The 19098-nt window shown below is 30.1% G+C and overlaps 2 protein-coding genes across 5 annotated transcripts in view; one reads left to right on the forward strand and one right to left on the reverse strand.

Annotated features, from left to right (window-relative positions):
- Positions 1-292: 292 nt before the first annotated feature.
- The window catches only part of LOC134725610 (p53 and DNA damage-regulated protein 1-like), a 58833-nt gene continuing 40027 nt past the window's right edge, over positions 293-19098 (reverse strand). For all 4 annotated transcript variants that reach the window (XM_063589559.1, XM_063589561.1, XM_063589560.1 and 1 more), the window contains exon 4: positions 293-902. In XM_063589559.1, the coding sequence (XP_063445629.1) occupies positions 745-902 (158 nt within the window). In that variant the 3' untranslated portion in view covers positions 293-744. The remainder of the gene's footprint in view (positions 903-19098) is intronic.
- Positions 15336-18519, forward strand: LOC134725609 (bombesin receptor subtype-3-like). The gene has a single exon (XM_063589558.1). The coding sequence runs from the start codon at positions 16229-16231 to the stop codon at positions 17273-17275; it is 1047 nt and encodes a 348-aa protein (XP_063445628.1). The 5' UTR covers positions 15336-16228; the 3' UTR covers positions 17276-18519.

The raw sequence follows: 19098 nt of genomic DNA on the forward strand, positions 1-19098 counted from the left end.
ATTTCAGATCATGTCAATTCAGACAAATTGTTTACTGGTTAGAATGTATCCTTTCTTTCAAATTTACAAAAAGGTATCTGTATTTCACTGTTACTTCGACCTGTGTAAGTGATTTGTTTTATATTTGACTCTTGTCCAGAATTTTATTTTTTTGATTTGGTTTCTGTTATGTTATAGGGTTTATAAAGTTTTGTTCTCTATTGACCTTTGATTGATAAAATGTTGACTTACCAATAGAAAGTCACTTTTTGTTTGCTTTTCATTAACACTAAGCAGAACATTAACACATAAAATAGCTTTTCATTATCTTTATTTTCCTAACAAACCAATAAATAATGAAATAAAATAACAAACATTCATCAATTTTTGTCACAGTTCAATGGGCTACCATTATCAATTAATTACCGGTAATCCCATATCACAATGAAGATGGCCTAGTCAGTTCAGTAGTTTAATCAATTTCAATGAATGTTGGAATTCTATCAGATAAATGTTATATATGGAATTGTATTTAGCAAAACAAGTCTCATTATAACCCATCAATTGACAGTAAAAAATTGGGAAAAAAATATATAACTGTAAGACAGACAGATTTGTTTCCAAGTGAGTAATTATGATTTGATGGAGCACCAATCATTGAACCATACATGTTTTTGTTCACTCTGTCCACCTCTTTCTGATATTTCCATTAACTTGTAACTTCAAATTTCCTAAGAATTAGTACACATGCTCTATTCTAATTCATCAAATAAGTTCTTCTACTGCCTTCATTTCCTCCTTTGACAATGGATTGAGGTTAAATCCTTTTATATCCTCCTTTTTCTCCATATCACGTAATTTACTGACTTTAGGCTTCAATTCCCGTCTTAAATCATTTATTTGATTGTCAAGTTCTTCAAAATCTGAAAAGAGAAATAAAGATTTTATATATATTTGTTTGGTAGCTTTTAGTTTGAAATATTAGATGTCTGAATGAACAGCTGAAACAGAAATGTTACATAATTTGATGTCAATATTCCTTATAGAATAGAATTAGGTAAATGGCCAGCTTTTATCTTTTGTAAAAGTGGACTGATTCTTCCACTGAAATTTTGTGTTACAGTTTGTTAAACATAGCTCTTGGCCACAATAATTGGAAATTCGTGATGGGAATTGACTGCCATCATGTGATGGAAATACAAGATATTTTGCATAAATTTACTCCTATACATTTATAACCATCAATCTTGCATCAAATTTAGGATAAATATGTGCATCATCTCACTGATAACTACCATATTAAATCAAGTTATAGAACATACTAAAGAAAGTATGAGACTAATATATTATATATAGTTTCAGCTGTGTTTAAGTTTTTTGTTTGTTTTCCAACTCTCTGGATTGTTTTTTAAATATTCAATGTCTATGATAATGAACAGAATATGGTGATTACTGTTTTCTGCTTTTGACATTGAATTATGACAGTTCTATAGTCTAGAAAATAACTATAAAATAACTATGACAGCTTTTTTCATGGGATGAATACTCAGGTCTATATTCCCTCATTTAATAAACACAACAATTAAAAACAATCACAACAGCTGACATGAAAGCATTTCATATAATTGTTGAGGAAAACTGGTAACATAGGTCAATTATAAGGCTTCAAATACATTGAAGGAACCTTAATTCTTGCAAATTGTTCCCAAACAAGAGTTCTTATATGTTCAAGTTCATAGGAAGTGCTCATTATCTTTTACTTTTTCAAGCGGAATTTCTGCTGCTGATAAATCTTAAGATTGATGATTGTTGGTTGTTTAAGTCCAGTGGCATATATGGCAAGCCAAAAGTCAATAATGGGTCTTTAAGATATTTCACCAAAGATTGGTAAAGATCTCGTTTAATATCTCATGAAAAAATGTTCCTACTAGTGGAAACAAAATCTAAATTTAAGTCTATTAATGTACACTGACCCCAAATTCAATAGGGGAAAGTTTTTTCTAAAGGAAATTCTCAAGCTAAGTTTTGTGAATGTTTGACAAATGATTAAAATTAATCTGGAAACCAAAATATTGCCTCAATATCAGTCAGCCAAATGCATATCATAATAAGACAGCATAGTTTCACCTTAAAATTTAGTACTGTATCTTAAGACACCCATCAAAGGTTCTGTCAGCTATCTTCAGGTGTTGAGACTTTTAATAATGAAATCATTTGCTGCTCTATTTCACTATTCTATCCTATTACATGATATAACTGAATGAAAGTTATTCTTATAAAACTTCACAATCTAAAAACCGAATATCATACGGAACTAATCCTGATGATAAAAAATAGCAATACTTCATGGAACTAAATTCAATATAAAACTACTTAAAACAAAAGGTATTACTCCTAGTACTGTTGATTAATGACATACATGCTATAACTTCCCTGTTTCTGAGCAGCGATCATGACATTTAACAACGAGAGATTTCCCTTTTGGTCATAATAGCATTAGATTTCCATTATGTGTGAGAAGTTTACTCAGGAGTGATCCTAACAACCAGAAAGGATTTTCAATGACTATAAATTTTGTGCATGCTGTTTATAGATAGAACCAAATGGGTTTTACGAATTATTCTCAACTTTCTAATCATGAATTAATTAAACATCGTATAATTCTGGGTAGTTAATTACTTAAAACCAAATATGCTGAAAATTAATCAAGTTCATTAAAACAACATGCAGCTCTGCATCATCAATATTTTAAACATTGTTTTTACAGTAAACAACTAAAAGAGGGAAGGAAAATTCTTTTTAATACATTAACTAGCTGTATGTATGAAAGAGAGACCAATTGATTGATTGTTTAATGCTCTGTTGACAGTATTTTTTAAATTGTTTCTTTTTTTATTTTGATTTCGATTTTTAAACAACAGGCACAAATACAGGATGTGAGGGGTATGTTTGTATGAGCTTAAGATTTTGATTTCAATTTTGGTGTTTAACCCCACTTTTAAGCACAGCATTTAGACTATTTCGTGGCGACTAGTTTTAATTGGTGGAGGAAGCAGAGTACCGACCTTTGAAAGGAAAACTGACAATCCCAGTCAATGAAGATTGGAGTGCACTTGAACAAGCAATATTCAAAATAACAACGTCAGTGTTGACTGGCTAGTGATTACAATAGTACCTACTGAGACCACTCTGCCACCAAGGCCCCTATATGAGCTTTAGAGTTGTAGGAATAAGAGGACCCTATTTTGACACAAAACTGGCTGAAATTTTACATTTTCTACCCTTTTTATTCTTTTTTAAGGGAGCAGGTACCCCTGTAAGAAATGGTGTATAAAGAACAAGAATATATGGACATAAAGGACACCACTATCCCACAGGGTCATAAACTTAGTTTGGCATATATATTTTAGATAGGGTACATAATACTAAGCATATGAACTATGTTTCAAATTGATATGACCAATACCTTAGGGTAAGCTCACTTGAACCAAAACTTTTACCTGAAAATGTATACTGATTTCACAGTATTAAAAAACATGTTTTATAAGTGAACCCAAAAATATGGCCCAATTCCTAATTTGGCATACATCAAAAAAAGTTTGCATCATCATTAAGAACATGTGACCACAACTTCTTGGTAAATCACAGGTACCCTTTAAGCCTTAAATTTAACCTGATACTGAACTGAGGGGCAGGGAACAGACAGATAGACATACAGGCCTGAAACAATATGCCCCTAACTATCATCATTTTGGGCATAAAAAATCAAAGTCTGCGTTTTTGTCAGAAACTGCTATATCCCAAATTCCTGAAACTATTCATTTAGACTATAGTAGATGTTGTTAATGCTCTCTGACATAATTTCTTATATACAGTCATGAGAGTGCAACAAACTGAATCTACACCTTGACTGCACTTCAACACCTTATGGTCTGAGAACACAATTAATTCGTAGTGCATTTCTTTTAGAACATAAATGAAAATAAAAAAAATCCCACCTGCGCTTTCTCAAAGAAACTTTTACAGTGTGTTGTACTACTTTTGGGACAAATTATATCAAATTTATAGAAAACTTCATCGCCTCTAACTCAAAATATGGACAATTTTATGTTTAGGGCGTCTTGAAATCTTTTGACAGCTTCCGAAGTGCTCATTTTCAACCTTTTTCAGCTGGACCAAATCACTACTTTCCTTTAAAATTCTGGACCCAATTTTTTTTACAGTGTAATTTCATCCCCCTACTTGCAATTTGAGGCATTGAACATGGAGAAATAAATTTGGAAGGGGTATTAAAATTAATGGCAAGTAACCCACTGTCAACACTAGGGACTATATTTGTGAACAACGAAAATCAAGGGATGACAATGGTGGTCTCGGACCTAATAGGGTAGAAAGAGTTGACAAATCTTAAAAAAACTTGGTATGAACAAAGCTTAATGTATTATAACACTGCCTACAAAGTTTCATGACAATAGGATGTATATTATAGACATTAAATTAAGTTCTATACTCATCTTTGCGTGTAAAATTTTGACGTTAAAATTGAAAAATTTCAACTATCAACATTTGGGGCTTTAAAAATTAAAATATTGCAAAAAAATACTTTTTAAATGCCTTAATATATAACTTATCATGTACTTAAAGCAATAGAGTACTCATTTGATTTATCAGACTTGGCATAATTATTCAAAAGTCAAATTTATATGAGCCTGCGCCTAAAAATGTAGGTTTTTCATTGAAGGGGGGCCTTACATGAAGATGTAATATTTTCCATCAATTTTAAATTTGTGAAGCTTTTTGGTTATAAATAATCCTTACATATGTATTTTAAGTACTTTAAATGGAAAGAAAAGTTACAAATAACATATCATATTAGTTTAAAAGGGTTTTAGGCTAAGTAAGACTGGAAAAAAATTAGGGTCAATTTAGGCGGTGCCACATATTTACATTAAAACATGCATATTGAGGCTATAAGAAATAAAAATGTGTGTCTTTTTTAACATTTCTATGCTCATGTGACATGATACAACAAATCTGAGCACAAAAAGACTCTTGCAATTAACTTTTCTTACAAGCAGTATGGGCTGAAACAAAGATTTTTGCCTTTTTAGTGAAAAACTTGCATGCAATTTATTCTCAACAGGCTTATATTTAAACCACTTGCTATCCTACAGAAGAAAAGAAATATATTATGTGAAATGGAACAGGCACAATAGACATTGTAAAGTGCATTTGATACAAATTTAGTCAGGTCTCTAATATGGACATCAAATTTTATATACCAAGCTCCCCACTATTGACTTCATCCAAACAAGGCATTAGACAAGGGTCATTTATACAACACATTTTGCACATTTTATCTGAGATAAACTTCTTTTCTGTAGATTCAGAGTTCATAAATAAGTAAAAGAAGCAGATAAAGGCATAGAAACACAAATATTGACACATAAAAACCTGTCAGATAGAAAGTCAGGATGCCATTTATGCATCAATATTAAAAAAGTTATAAAATGCCTATTTGACCATAAAATGCCAAAATTGGTTGTTTTTGCAGAAATTCTATAAAATAAAAGTTTAAATCCTTTAGTTTCATGCCATTTGACAAGTTGACACCATCAAATCATTTAGGGAAGTTGCCAGAGTACAAATTCTATATTTACAGATTTCACCTCTTAGGTCCGAGAACACAATTAATTCGTAGTGCATTTCTTTTAGAACATAAATGAAAATAAAAAAAATCCCACCTGCGCTTTCTCAAAGAAACTTTTACAGTGTGTTGTACTACTTTTGGGACAAATTATATCAAATTTATAGAAAACTTCATCGCCTCTAACTCAAAATATGGACAATTTTATGTTTAGGGCGTCTTGAAATCTTTTGACAGCTTCCGAAGTGCTCATTTTCAACCTTTTTCAGCTGGACCAAATCACTACTTTCCTTTAAAATTCTGGACCCAAATTTTTTTACAGTGTAATTTCATCCCCCTACTTGCAATTTGAGGCATTGAACATGGAGAAATAAATTTGGAAGGGGTATTAAAATTAATGGCAAGTAACCCACTGTCAACACTAGGGACTATATTTGTGAACAACGAAAATCAAGGGATGACAATGGTGGTCTCGGACCTAATAGGGTAGAAAGAGTTGACAAATCTTAAAAAAACTTGGTATGAACAAAGCTTAATGTATTATAACACTGCTTACAAAGTTTCATGACAATAGGATGTATATTATAGACATTAAATTAAGTTCTATACTCATCTTTGCGTGTAAAATTTTGACGTTAAAATTGAAAAATTTCAACTATCAACATTTGGGGCTTTAAAAATTAAAATATTGCAAAAAAATACTTTTTAAATGCCTTAATATATAACTTATCATGTACTTAAAGCAATAGAGTACTCATTTGATTTATCAGACTTGGCACAATTATTCAAAAGTCAAATTTATATGAGCCTGCGCCTAAAAATGTAGGTTTTTCATTGAAGGGGGGCCTTACATGAAGATGTAATATTTTCCATCAATTTTAAATTTGTGAAGCTTTTTGGTTATAAATAATCCTTACATATGTATTTAAAGTACTTTAAATGGAAAGAAAAGTTACAAATAACATATCATATTAGTTTAAAAGGGTCTTAGGCCAAGTAAGACTGGAAAAAAATTAGGGTCAATTTAGGCCGTGCCACATATTTACATTAAAACATGCATATTGAGGCTATAAGAAATAAAAATGTGTGTCTTTTTTAACATTTCTATGCTCATGTGACATGATACAACAAATCTGAGCACAAAAAGACTCTTGCAATTAACTTTTCTTACAAGCAGTATGGGCTGAAACAAAGATTTTTGCCTTTTTAGTGAAAAACTTGCATGCAATTTATTCATAACAGGCTTATATTTAAACCACTTGCTATCCTACAGAAGAAAAGAAATATATTATGTGAAATGGAACAGGCACAATAGACATTGTAAAGTGCATTTGATACAAATTTAGTCAGGTCTCTAATATGGACATCAAATTTTATATACCAAGCTCCCCACTATTGACTTCATCCAAACAAGGCATTAGACAAGGGTCATTTATACAACACATTTTGCACATTTTATCTGAGATAAACTTCTTTTCTGTAGATTCAGAGTTCATAAATAAGTAAAAGAAGCAGATAAAGGCATAGAAACACAAATATTGACACATAAAAACCTGTCAGATAGAAAGTCAGGATGCCATTTATGCATCAATATTAAAAAAGTTATAAAATGCCTATTTGACCATAAAATGCCAAAATTGGTTGTTTTTGCAGAAATTCTATAAAATAAAAGTTTAAATCCTTTAGTTTCATGCTATTTGACAAGTTGACACCATCAAATCATTTAGGGAAGTTGCCAGAGTACAAATTCTATATTTACAGATTTCACCTAATAGGGTAGAAAGAGTTGACAAATCTTAAAAAAACTTGGTATGAACAAAGCTTAATGTATTATAACACTGCTTACAAAGTTTCATGACAATAGGATGTATATTATAGACATTAAATTAAGTTCTATACTCATCTTTGCGTGTAAAATTTTGACGTTAAAATTGAAAAATTTCAACTATCAACATTTGGGGCTTTAAAAATTAAAATATTGCAAAAAAATACTTTTTAAATGCCTTAATATATAACTTATCATGTACTTAAAGCAATAGAGTACTCATTTGATTTATCAGACTTGGCATAATTATTCAAAAGTCAAATTTATATGAGCCTGCGCCTAAAAATGTAGGTTTTTCATTGAAGGGGGCCTTACATGAAGATGTAATATTTTCCATCAATTTTAAATTTGTGAAGCTTTTTGGTTATAAATAATCCTTACATATGTATTTAAAGTACTTTAAATGGAAAGAAAAGTTACAAATAACATATCATATTAGTTTAAAAGGGTCTTAGGCCAAGTAAGACTGGAAAAAAATTAGGGTCAATTTAGGCCGTGCCACATATTTACATTAAAACATGCATATTGAGGCTATAAGAAATAAAAATGTGTGTCTTTTTTAACATTTCTATGCTCATGTGACATGATACAACAAATCTGAGCACAAAAAGACTCTTGCAATTAACTTTTCTTACAAGCAGTATGGGCTGAAACAAAGATTTTTGCCTTTTTAGTGAAAAACTTGCATGCAATTTATTCTCAACAGGCTTATATTTAAACCACTTGCTATCCTACAGAAGAAAAGAAATATATTATGTGAAATGGAACAGGCACAATAGATATTGTAAAGTGCATTTGATACAAATTTAGTCAGGTCTCTAATATGGACATCAAATTTTATATACCAAGCTCCCCACTATTGACTTCATCCAAACAAGGCATTAGACAAGGGTCAATTATACAACACATTTTGCACATTTTATCTGAGATAAATTCTTTTCTGTAGATTCAGAGTTCATAAATAAGTAAAAGAAGCAGATAAAGGCATAGAAACACAAATATTGACACATAAAAACCTGTCAGATAGAAAGTCAGGATGCCATTTATGCATCAATATTAAAAAAGTTATAAAATGCCTATTTTGACCATAAAATGCCAAAATTGGTTGTTTTTGCAGAAATTCTATAAAATAAAAGTTTAAATCCTTTGGTTTCATGCTATTTGACAAGTTGACACCATCAAATCATTTAGGGAAGTTGCCAGAGTACAAATTCTATATTTACAGATTTCACCTCTTAGGTCCGAGAACACAATTAATTCGTAGTGCATTTCTTTTAGAACATAAATGAAAATAAAAAAAATCCCAACTGCGCTTTCTCAAAGAAACTTTTACAGTGTGTTGTACTACTTTTGGGACAAATTATATTAAATTTATAGAAAACTTCATCGCCTCTAACTCAAAATATGGACAATTTTATGTTTAGGGCGTCTTGAAATCTTTTGACAGCTTCCGAAGTGCTCATTTTCAACCTTTTTCAGCTGGACCAAATCACTACTTTCCTTTAAAATTCTGGACCCAAATTTTTTTACAGTGTAATTTCATCCCCCTACTTGCAATTTGAGGCATTGAACATGGAGAAATAAATTTGGAAGGGGTATAAAAATTAATGGCAAGTAACCCACTGTCAACACTAGGGACTATATTTGTGAACAACGAAAATCAAGGGACGACAATGGTGGTCTTGGACCTTATGAAAATTCTTAGAAATCTTGAAATTATTTTTTTGTCATTAACCTTTTGTGGAAGGTACTGAATATGAGCCAATGAACAGATAATGATATTTATCAACATGATAAAGGATATAACACCTCTAATTACAAAACAGATTATATCAGGGACACCCACAATTCCACTTCACAATCAAGTTTTGTTATTTTCTATATAACCCCATTCCACGTACAATCTAATTAAAAGTACAATTCAATCAATCTTAATTAATATGTCCATTATTGGTAAATCTATTAAAATCCAATCAAGAACATGGTCAACTTACGACTCTGTTACTTTCAGCATTTTCATTTCCTTTTCTATAACGGATTTTGTGGATAAAATAAATTACTGAAAACTAATGTCTCAAAGACATGGGATTTGATTATTCAATGTTCTTTTAACCTTTATCAGGCTCTTCAGGTAGTTCTATGCTTTTAAGTAATTCTACACTTATGGTAAAATTCTCCTAGCTTGAAAGTTGCTCATCTAAATAGTTGAAAATGTTTCCAATCAATTATTCCAGCAGGCAGGTTTAGAAAATATATCAATGATAAACAATAGGTGCTGTATGAAAGCTATGTTCTTTAAAAACACATTAAGGGGTAATACATCTTCCAAAACTGATGCATTAAAATGTTGCATTATTGCAGAAGAAATAATTACCAGTTAATTGAACTCTAACTGTTATTCCTACTTAAAGTGACAGTGATTAATCAAGCTGATTACTTGCATCACTAACAGAATAGTTTAAAACTAAACATTTGATAGCATGTCATAGAAAATTTCTAAATTTTGAAGTTACAAATTCCAAATTTTGCACAAAAGGTATTTTGACACAGAATTATTAAAGTGATGAATTGACATCAGATACCAACTAAATTATAGGTTTACAGTGAAAAACTTTCCTTTAATGGATAATTCTGTGAAAAAAATATTCCATAAAAAATTACATATATATTTCTTTTTTCTTTTAATCATAAGTTTCACTGCTAGGGATAAACTGTATTCTACCTAGGAGTTATTTCCCTTAGCAAAAGAATCTATAATCTGAAATTATCCTATTCAGGTGTTTGTTTTCCTGACAGACAATTTAAAAATGGTTATGGACATGCCTTAAATAAAGGCAACAGTAGTATACCGATGTTCAAAACTCATAAATCGATAGAAAAAACAAATCCGGGTAACAAACCAAAACCTATAAAATAGATAGAACCTATCTTAATATTTGACAAATAAGCACTCTTTATGCATTGACAATCAAATGATAAACTGAACACAAACTACTTATTAAGTAATTATTTATGTCTCAGTTGATCTTGAACATCAGTAAAGATAAAAAGTACAATTACAGTAAAAAACTGAATTTATCATGTGTTTCTAAAAAAATTATATGGGAATTTTTTTAATGATCTTATTTTTTCACAACCGATTTCCAACAAGATATCTTAGTTACTGCAATTACAAAACATTCTATATTTTCTATTTTAGACATTTTAATTTCTTATTTTTTAATTTATATTTCATGATAAAGATTTTATGATTAATATTTTTTAGCACTATCATCACAATAAAATTGATAAAAACAAGAGCATCAATCACCATAAGCTAATTTATTTTCTAAAAATTATGAAATGATTTTCTAATATAAAGATTTACATTATTAAATCAATGCAGTGCCTGGTAAAACAATAATAAAATAGTATATCATAAAACGATACATCTGCCTACCAAAATTATTTTATATTGTCTATGACATATTGCAATAAATTTGAACATAACTGAAGACCTGTTCGAAGGACTTCAATTGAAAAATTTCTCGTCAAATTGACATTTATCATGATCATATTTCAATCACAATTCCCACAGAAATTCAAATATACATCCACAATGACTGGTAAAAAAAAATCAATTTTCACAATGAAATCAGTCAAAAAAAAGTCAAATGTTAGTTGATATAAAAGTACAAAAATATTAGAGATTATATAACTCATGGCAGTTTTCATAATATTGTTGTCAACAGACCTCAGGTACCAATTTTAACCTTATTTGATCACATAAGATGATAGGTAAATAATATCTAAAAGCCCATTGATTCATAATAACATCTGTTACTATTTGATATGTTGTTTTTTTATGTCATAATAACATAATAAAATTAACATGATTTTATATATGTTCATTATAGTCAAATTCGCTACAAAAATAAAAATAAAGATCCAATATATATCTTATCATTTTGCTTATGTACCAATACTGTCAATAAAGCAATGTTACATAAAGGTGAGTATGTCAAAAAATGTTCAGTGATATTTGTTACGAGTTTGATAATCTGTCTTGTATTATAGGGTTTCTAGCCTTACCTATGTGTTTATGCACAATAAGTATACATGAAAGAATATGTGAGGGCAATGACAATCAGAATTTAAAATAAAATCTGATTTCCCTTGAGGGTCTTATTTTTTAACCAAGACTCAAGAGTGGAAACTTGTAGATGCTCTAAAGTTTTAATAACAGGGAAAATGGTATAAAATAATTACTTGAGGGAAAATTACTATTAACAGTCAACTATAATTATGGCAACATGACTTATTTGAAGATCTTTCCTATTTGATCCTTTTTTTTTCGTTTTTCAAAGTTTTTGCTTGCAGCTTATCTCCTTTTGTTTCTGGAGAAAAAATGTGTAAAAAAAGTGTTAACTTCAGGGAACATGTTTAACCCCGCCACATTATTTATGTATGTGCCTGTCCCAAGTCAGGAGCCTGTAATTCAGTGGTTGTCATTTGTTTATTGTGTTACATATTTGTTTTTCGTTCAATTTTTTACATAAATAAGGCCGTTAGTTTTCTTGTTTCAATTGTTTTACATTGTCTTATCGGGGCCTTTTATAGCTGACTATGCGGTATGGGCTTTGCTCATTGTTAAAGGCCATACAGTGACCTATATTTGTTAATGTTTGTGTAATTTTGGTCTTTTGTGGATAGTTGTCTCATTGGCAATCATACCACATCTTCTTTTTTATAATTCCTAAAAGGTGTTATTAACTGGCAATTTCTTCAACCACTTGACTTCTTTGTAGATTTTTATGTAGATAATGTGGTTATTTACCATTTATAGTACTATCAAGCTTCTTACCGTTCTTAAAAAAACTAAACTCAAACATTGATAAAATTACGATTCAAGGGAAATAACTTCTATACTGAGTCACCTGACAATTCCAACCATATTAACTTATTTATAGACCTTGTCCTGAAGATCATTGCTACTAGCACTATTTCTGTAATAACGTTCTGCAACAGTAAAATCAAAAAAAGGGTAAAAAAAATATGTTTCTAGTAGGGCAATAACTAATACAAGGCTCCTGCCTATTTCTGTCAACTTGACTCATTATTATCAAATCTTGTCCTGCTAATCATTTTGCTGTATATATTTGATACATTTATAATTTTAAATCATGCGAAATCACGATTAGTCCTCTTAGCAACATTTGGTACATCACATCCTTCTCAAAATGTTTTGCCTTTGTCAGAATTATTTTATATAAAAGTTTTAAAGGTTGTTCAATAATTTAAAAAAACCTTGATACTTAAAACTTGATCAAGTTACCATTTAAAAATCGAAAAATGTACTGAGCTATTGTAGACTTTTGTTCTTTTTAAATCAAAGATATCATTTTACCTTAGCTTTTTAGTTGTAGATAATAATATAATTGATACTTAGAAATGAATTTTTCATGAACTGATTGACGCGAGCACGATTGTCATTTGCATTAAAACTTAGATACATACAGTATCAATTACCTAGGTTGCTATCTGCAGAAATTTAAATTGTTTCACACTAAATAATTTCTGTGCAATTTTTATGAGGCTTTACCGCTCTGAATGAAGCACCTTTGTCTGACCTGTAATATAATGTACCAGTCTCTACATGTTAAGACATTGAGAATCATTGCCAGCGCATAAACACTTAAACAGTTCTTTATTGAAGCCAGACAATGGGGATTCAGGGGTTGAAAAAAATTCTATTATAAGTCTAAAACTTTGACTGTTGTATTCAAGTCAGATCGTCCTGACCAACCAATAACTCCCTATGACACATCATGGCTATTGGCCTGGTCTTAAGACATTGAATTGGTGTCACTAAAGGACCTTATTGTGTATTTTTAAGATATCTAAAAAATACAGTCTAAGGCACTTATTTTTAATACATCTTAAAAATTGGTGATTCTCTAAAAGAGGGACGAAAGATACCAAAGGGACAGTCAAACTCATAAATCTAAAACAAAATTGACAACGCCATGGCTAAAAATGAAAAAGACAAACAGACAAACAATAGTACACATGACACAACATAGAAAACCAAAGAATAAACAAAAACTAGGGGTGATCTCAGGTGGACTAGAAGGGTAAGCAGATCCTGCTCCACATGTGGCAAAAGCACTTCTCAAAAGCTTAAGATATTGATATCAATTCAACCTCAATCTCTGTAGCAGTAAAAAACTATTAACTAATTATATATGCATAATTATTTTTCCAGTCTGAAATCTAATATATGAATCAGACCAACCTCAGTTTTTTTTTCATATCTAGAATATTTTATTAATATTTTGTAACTTTCTACTTGTCTCTTTGGATATTTTCGTGCAATGTCAACAAAATTGAATTCAAAAGTCCAGCAAAATGATGAGGATTTTCAAACCAAAGTAAAATTGTCAGAGATGTGTTAATCTGGTTTCAATTCTATATAATATCTTATATAATGCAGCATGCTTCTAAAAAACAGTTTACTATTATTTTCCCAACAATCCTTTAGGTTTAGAATTTCAACAAAATGCATAAAACATGTGTTTTATGTGACGACAAATCCTTCAGACAAATGAATCAATCTAGACATTACTTGCAGCTTTTATATTATTTGTAAACAAAGTCAGGTGCAAAGGTTATCTTGAAATTCTTTATGCTGCCTTCAAGAAAATATTTAACAAACCAAATATCCTGGTCCAGTATGAACTAAAATATAAAAAAAAAAATTGCACAAGTAACCCAAAACAGGAAACAATAAATGATTGTGTAAAAAGTGAGAGAAAAAATACTTTGATTGCAACAAATAAATTCCACAAGGCAACAGGTTAATAAATTATATATAGAAAATATCCTCCTGTATCCACCCATTATTCTAATATTCTAACATGACGTCCTTCAAACACTTTACCCGTGGTAAAATATGAATATATTTCATGGGCTGTTCCCATTGTACCCCCACGTCATATGTTTTTTAATGAATGAGCGACTCGACGTCATAGAACAATGACGTCAGAATATAAGCAATTTACGGGGAAATACACGCTTGTGAAACGGAAAATCATCACAAGGAAACGTTAACAAATGATGCTAAAATGAGTTATATTAGCTGTTTTTGTATACATATGAGACATATAAGTACAATAATAATTAGATTAATCTAAAATTATCTAAATATGTTATTATAAATAGTTTAAGCATCATCATTTATTCAGTTTGCTCCGTTATTTTACGTCAATTTAATAGTGCGTTTATATATTGGAACGGCAAATAATGCCATCACCTAGAGCGCTTCGATCCAAAATAATTGCCGTATTTGTCCTATTAGAATCGAAATAATTCATGGGGGCTTGAATATATCTAGATTTTACCACGGGTTGTCCCTTTATGCCGATATTTTACCCCTCGCTATCGCTCAGGGTAAAATATTTGTCATAAAGGGCCAACCCGTGGTAAAATCCCGATATATTCAAGCCCCCATGAATTATTTCTTAACTATAATTCATTTTTATAAAATGCTCTTCTATTCACTTTAAACCTTGTACTTTGTCTATGATTTTGTTTTGGATACTAACAATACTGCATTGGTCTCTAATACATGTAATTGTGTAATCATAAAATATTTATAATTGTAATCAAATGCTAATTTCTCTAAAAATATTCAAAAAATAATCAAATAGCATCTGGGAATACTTAAGCTACTAGTATTTCCATAGTCATTAAATTATGAGGTCTGCATGAAAATAATCAGCCTTAAAATCATATTTGCAGACTGATGTTTTTAGTTTAAATAAAGGTTGATACTTCACAACAAAAGATTCTCTATTTTTTAAACTTGTTAACAAACATTCTGCCCACCTTGTTATGACAGAGTGATCCTGTGTACCTATTATAAGAGTCCTGTTTACCGTTAGGATAGCCGTGTAGGAGATAATTTATCATACCACTAGGTATTATTGATAAAAATACTATACATCTGATACTACGATCAGTGAATCTATATACTCCTAATGCTATAAAAGTGGAATAAGTTATTTGTAATATTATGGTTGGATCTATATAGTCCTAATACTATAAAAGTGGAGTTATATGTAATTAGATACTGTGACTATTACCTGCGACATTACGATCAGCAGATCTATATACATGTAGTACTAACACTATAAGAGTGGAATAAGTTATATGTAATTAGATACTGTGACCAAGAAAATGTAATATTCAATTCCTTGCTGTGACGACTACCTGCAAATTATATGTTCTAAAATGTTTCATTCATTCATTATATAATAGTGAAGAACAATTATACCACATAGAACTTATTGAAGTATGAAGTGTTTAACTAAAATAAGACAAGAGAGTGTTAAAGGTTATATCGTTATTTGACTTATATGGATAAATAACTCGTAAATACTATTCAATCGTAAATACTATTCAATCGGAATAATAATTAACTTATTATAAATTTTACCATAAAAGTGGAATCACATAGTGTATCATAAAGTGATAGAAAATATAATTGTGAAATTGAGAATTGTGTTTTCTTTACAGTAGATTAACCATGTGTTATCTGATAAAAGAGTCAACCTAAAAGTACTTTATCTCACCAGAGTGATTTTATCCTGATAACCTGGCGCACCAAAATGTACAAGGTCAGGTTCACTTACATGTAAATACTGAACAAGAGGGAATCGTTTTTTACAGACTTAACTTACGTCAGGAATAATAACAAGGACATCCATGTTGTGTTTATAGGTGCAGTACAATTCATTATGATGCAAGTTAACAATTCAAATGAGACTCTTTTAAGAACTTTACAAGAACTGAATGATGCCGAAGCTAAACAAAGATTACCGACAGTGATATACCTATCTATACTGGTAACCGTTGGTATACTGGGTAACAGTATCATTTTATTAGTTTATGGATGCAGATACAAACCTACAAACTTTCGATGTTATATATTGTGTTTAGCTGTATTAGATTTAACAGCATGTTGTATTTCTATCCCGTCTGAAATAGTCGACAATGCTTTCCCATACATGTACTATAGTGAAGGATTTTGTAAATTTTCTCGTTTTACTGGAGATGTTGCTAAGTTAGGATCTGCGTTTGTTCTGACAGTGATGGCCGCTGGACGATATAGGAGAATTTGTTTTCCGTTCAGTGAAGAAATGTCTCTTAAAATGGCAAAAATGTGTTGTTTCTTTGCAATCTCATTCTCAATACTGCTATCATGGCCTACTGCTATTATCCAAGGACAAAAGGTTAAACGTTTTCCAGGAAATATAACAGGTTATGACTGTTCTACAGATGATGATGTTAGAAACACCAAATACCCATTCATTCAAGCTACATTATTATTTTTCATTTTTGTGCTGATTTTTGGAATTCTAATATACCTGTATGCTAAAATAATTTGGGAATTACGGGACCATTTTAGAATGAATCGGCTTCTCAAAATTGAGAATGGTAATAACGGTAAGAAAAGAACTAAACATACAGTGACAAAGATTTTCTTATCGATAACTGTTGCATACGTTATAAGTTACATTCCTCATTTAACGTTAAATGCTATTACTACATTTATCCGTGGAGACATTTTCCCACCTAGTCCAATCGTACTTGGAACATTACCACTTCTGTTCAGATCTTATTTTGTTAATAATGTTGTTAACATATTTGTATATTATGTAGGAGATGCTAGATTTAGAAGACATTGTAAAAAGTTACTGCAAATTGTAATAAGTATAATTTGTCGTAAGAAACTGCATAAGGAATTGAACATTGATTCAACAGAAATCATGTCACTCGGATAATCAGTTTTTAATGTCATTATTTATATATTAAACTTTTAATTCTATCAAAGCTTGTCAACAGTGTAAATATTCAAGCCATGGGCTGAAAATACCAGGTGCTAAAGGACTTATAAGACTGTGATTTAGAAAAGTGCATTCTGAAGGATTGACAACTTTGTTTTTTTATAAGTTTTTATCATAGTTTATGCAAGTAATATTTTACCTGGATGACAGCTGTATAAATGTGGTACAACTCTTTTCTTATCTCTAAAAACCACTACATCTATTTAACTTTACACATTCTTGTCACTGACGATCCTTAGTTTCATAAAACTTAAAAGTTTTCTTATGCTTAGGAATATAATTATTCTTTAAAATTAAACACCGATAAATGATTACAGAATATAGTAAGTGTTCACAGAGCACTCTTTAAGGTTTACATAACAAAATCAACATTTCTGCTCCATTTTTTTCATAATATTCAGATTCTCTTTTAAACTTTTTATCAAATAGAAATGTATTCCAAAATGGTTTATGAAAGTTTTTTAAGATTGAGTGGTTTTCAAAGAGATAAATCATTTTGTATGCTTAATCAGAAGAATGATAAAGTGACAATTACAATTGACTCTGACTCTTACATTTCAAATACAGCAACGTGGCAATTAATACCTTTAATATACATGTATTACAAAATAGTTAAAAAAAATCACTCATTTAAAATTTCATACAAATTAACTTCTGTGGAATAATTGTTTTTCTGTGAAATTAATTTCTGTGGAATTCATGGGTCAGGGCTACGAATTTAAATTTTCAAAAATTACAAATTTTCTAAAGGCTTGTAACCTTTCTTGATAAAACCATTTTAAATCAAATTTCCAAGAAAACACTGCTTTACCTCAAATTGGTAACCCTGAACAAAAATTGAATCCATAGTAGTTAATCTGTTCAAAACTCCTCCTCATTTGCTAATAGATTAATCAAACACTACATGGCTATTGTGGTCAGTTTTCAATTTGAATGACCATACAGCTGCCTTATATATTTCAAAGGAGACAAGAAATTCTGTTTTTACAACATTGAATATTCTTAGAAAGAAAGTAGTCATAAGTAATGACCACCTGCTTATTTTTATGAATCTAAGTATTTTTTATATTTTCTGTGAGTTAAGTAATGGATTTTGTTGATATTATTCTGTAATGAATATTTGTGATATTTTTGTTTGATCTCATTTTTGTTGTTTTTGACCAATAAATGTTTTGTATTGCTGTTGAGTTGTCCATGTATTCACTAGTACTAGCACCCTAAAACAGATTATATTACATGGAAATGAACTCAGGATGTTGATACATGTTATTCTTCAAAGATAATACTACAATTTCATTATTGAGTTTCCTCTTTAATTAGTATAGATAAAAGAAACAATGAAACTAACACTTGAATTTGCAGTTGAAAATACCCAATAAAAAAGGTGTATACTTTATTTGTAATTTCCAGCTTCAAAGAGATAAAGTACAATGCACTATTTCCTCTGTTAATGAATTACAAATATTATATCATGCAGTTTAACTATTCTTTACTGTAATCATTTAGTCATTTTTCATAATAACTTAGCAGTCATTGTCTGTCATCAAAAGATGGAACTTTATTTAACAAACTGCTAATGTAAATGAGATTTGGCAAACATATTCCTAAGGATGCACATGTAAGGATGGTTAAACCAAAAATCATTACTCTAGTCCTGATCTAAAAGCAATCATGAGTCTACTTTCATTTTTTTCGAGAACAGCTTAATTCATTTCAAATACTCAACTGAAATCAAAGAAATATTATTTTGAATGTTATTT

Source organism: Mytilus trossulus, chromosome 7 (genome assembly GCF_036588685.1).
Source record: "Mytilus trossulus isolate FHL-02 chromosome 7, PNRI_Mtr1.1.1.hap1, whole genome shotgun sequence".
NCBI lineage: Eukaryota > Metazoa > Mollusca > Bivalvia > Mytilida > Mytilidae > Mytilus > Mytilus trossulus.

Excerpts from the sequence above, each read along its gene's own strand:
- LOC134725609 (XM_063589558.1), top strand. The coding sequence starts at position 16,229 with ATGATGCAAGTTAACAATTCAAATGAGACTCTTTTAAGAACTTTACAA.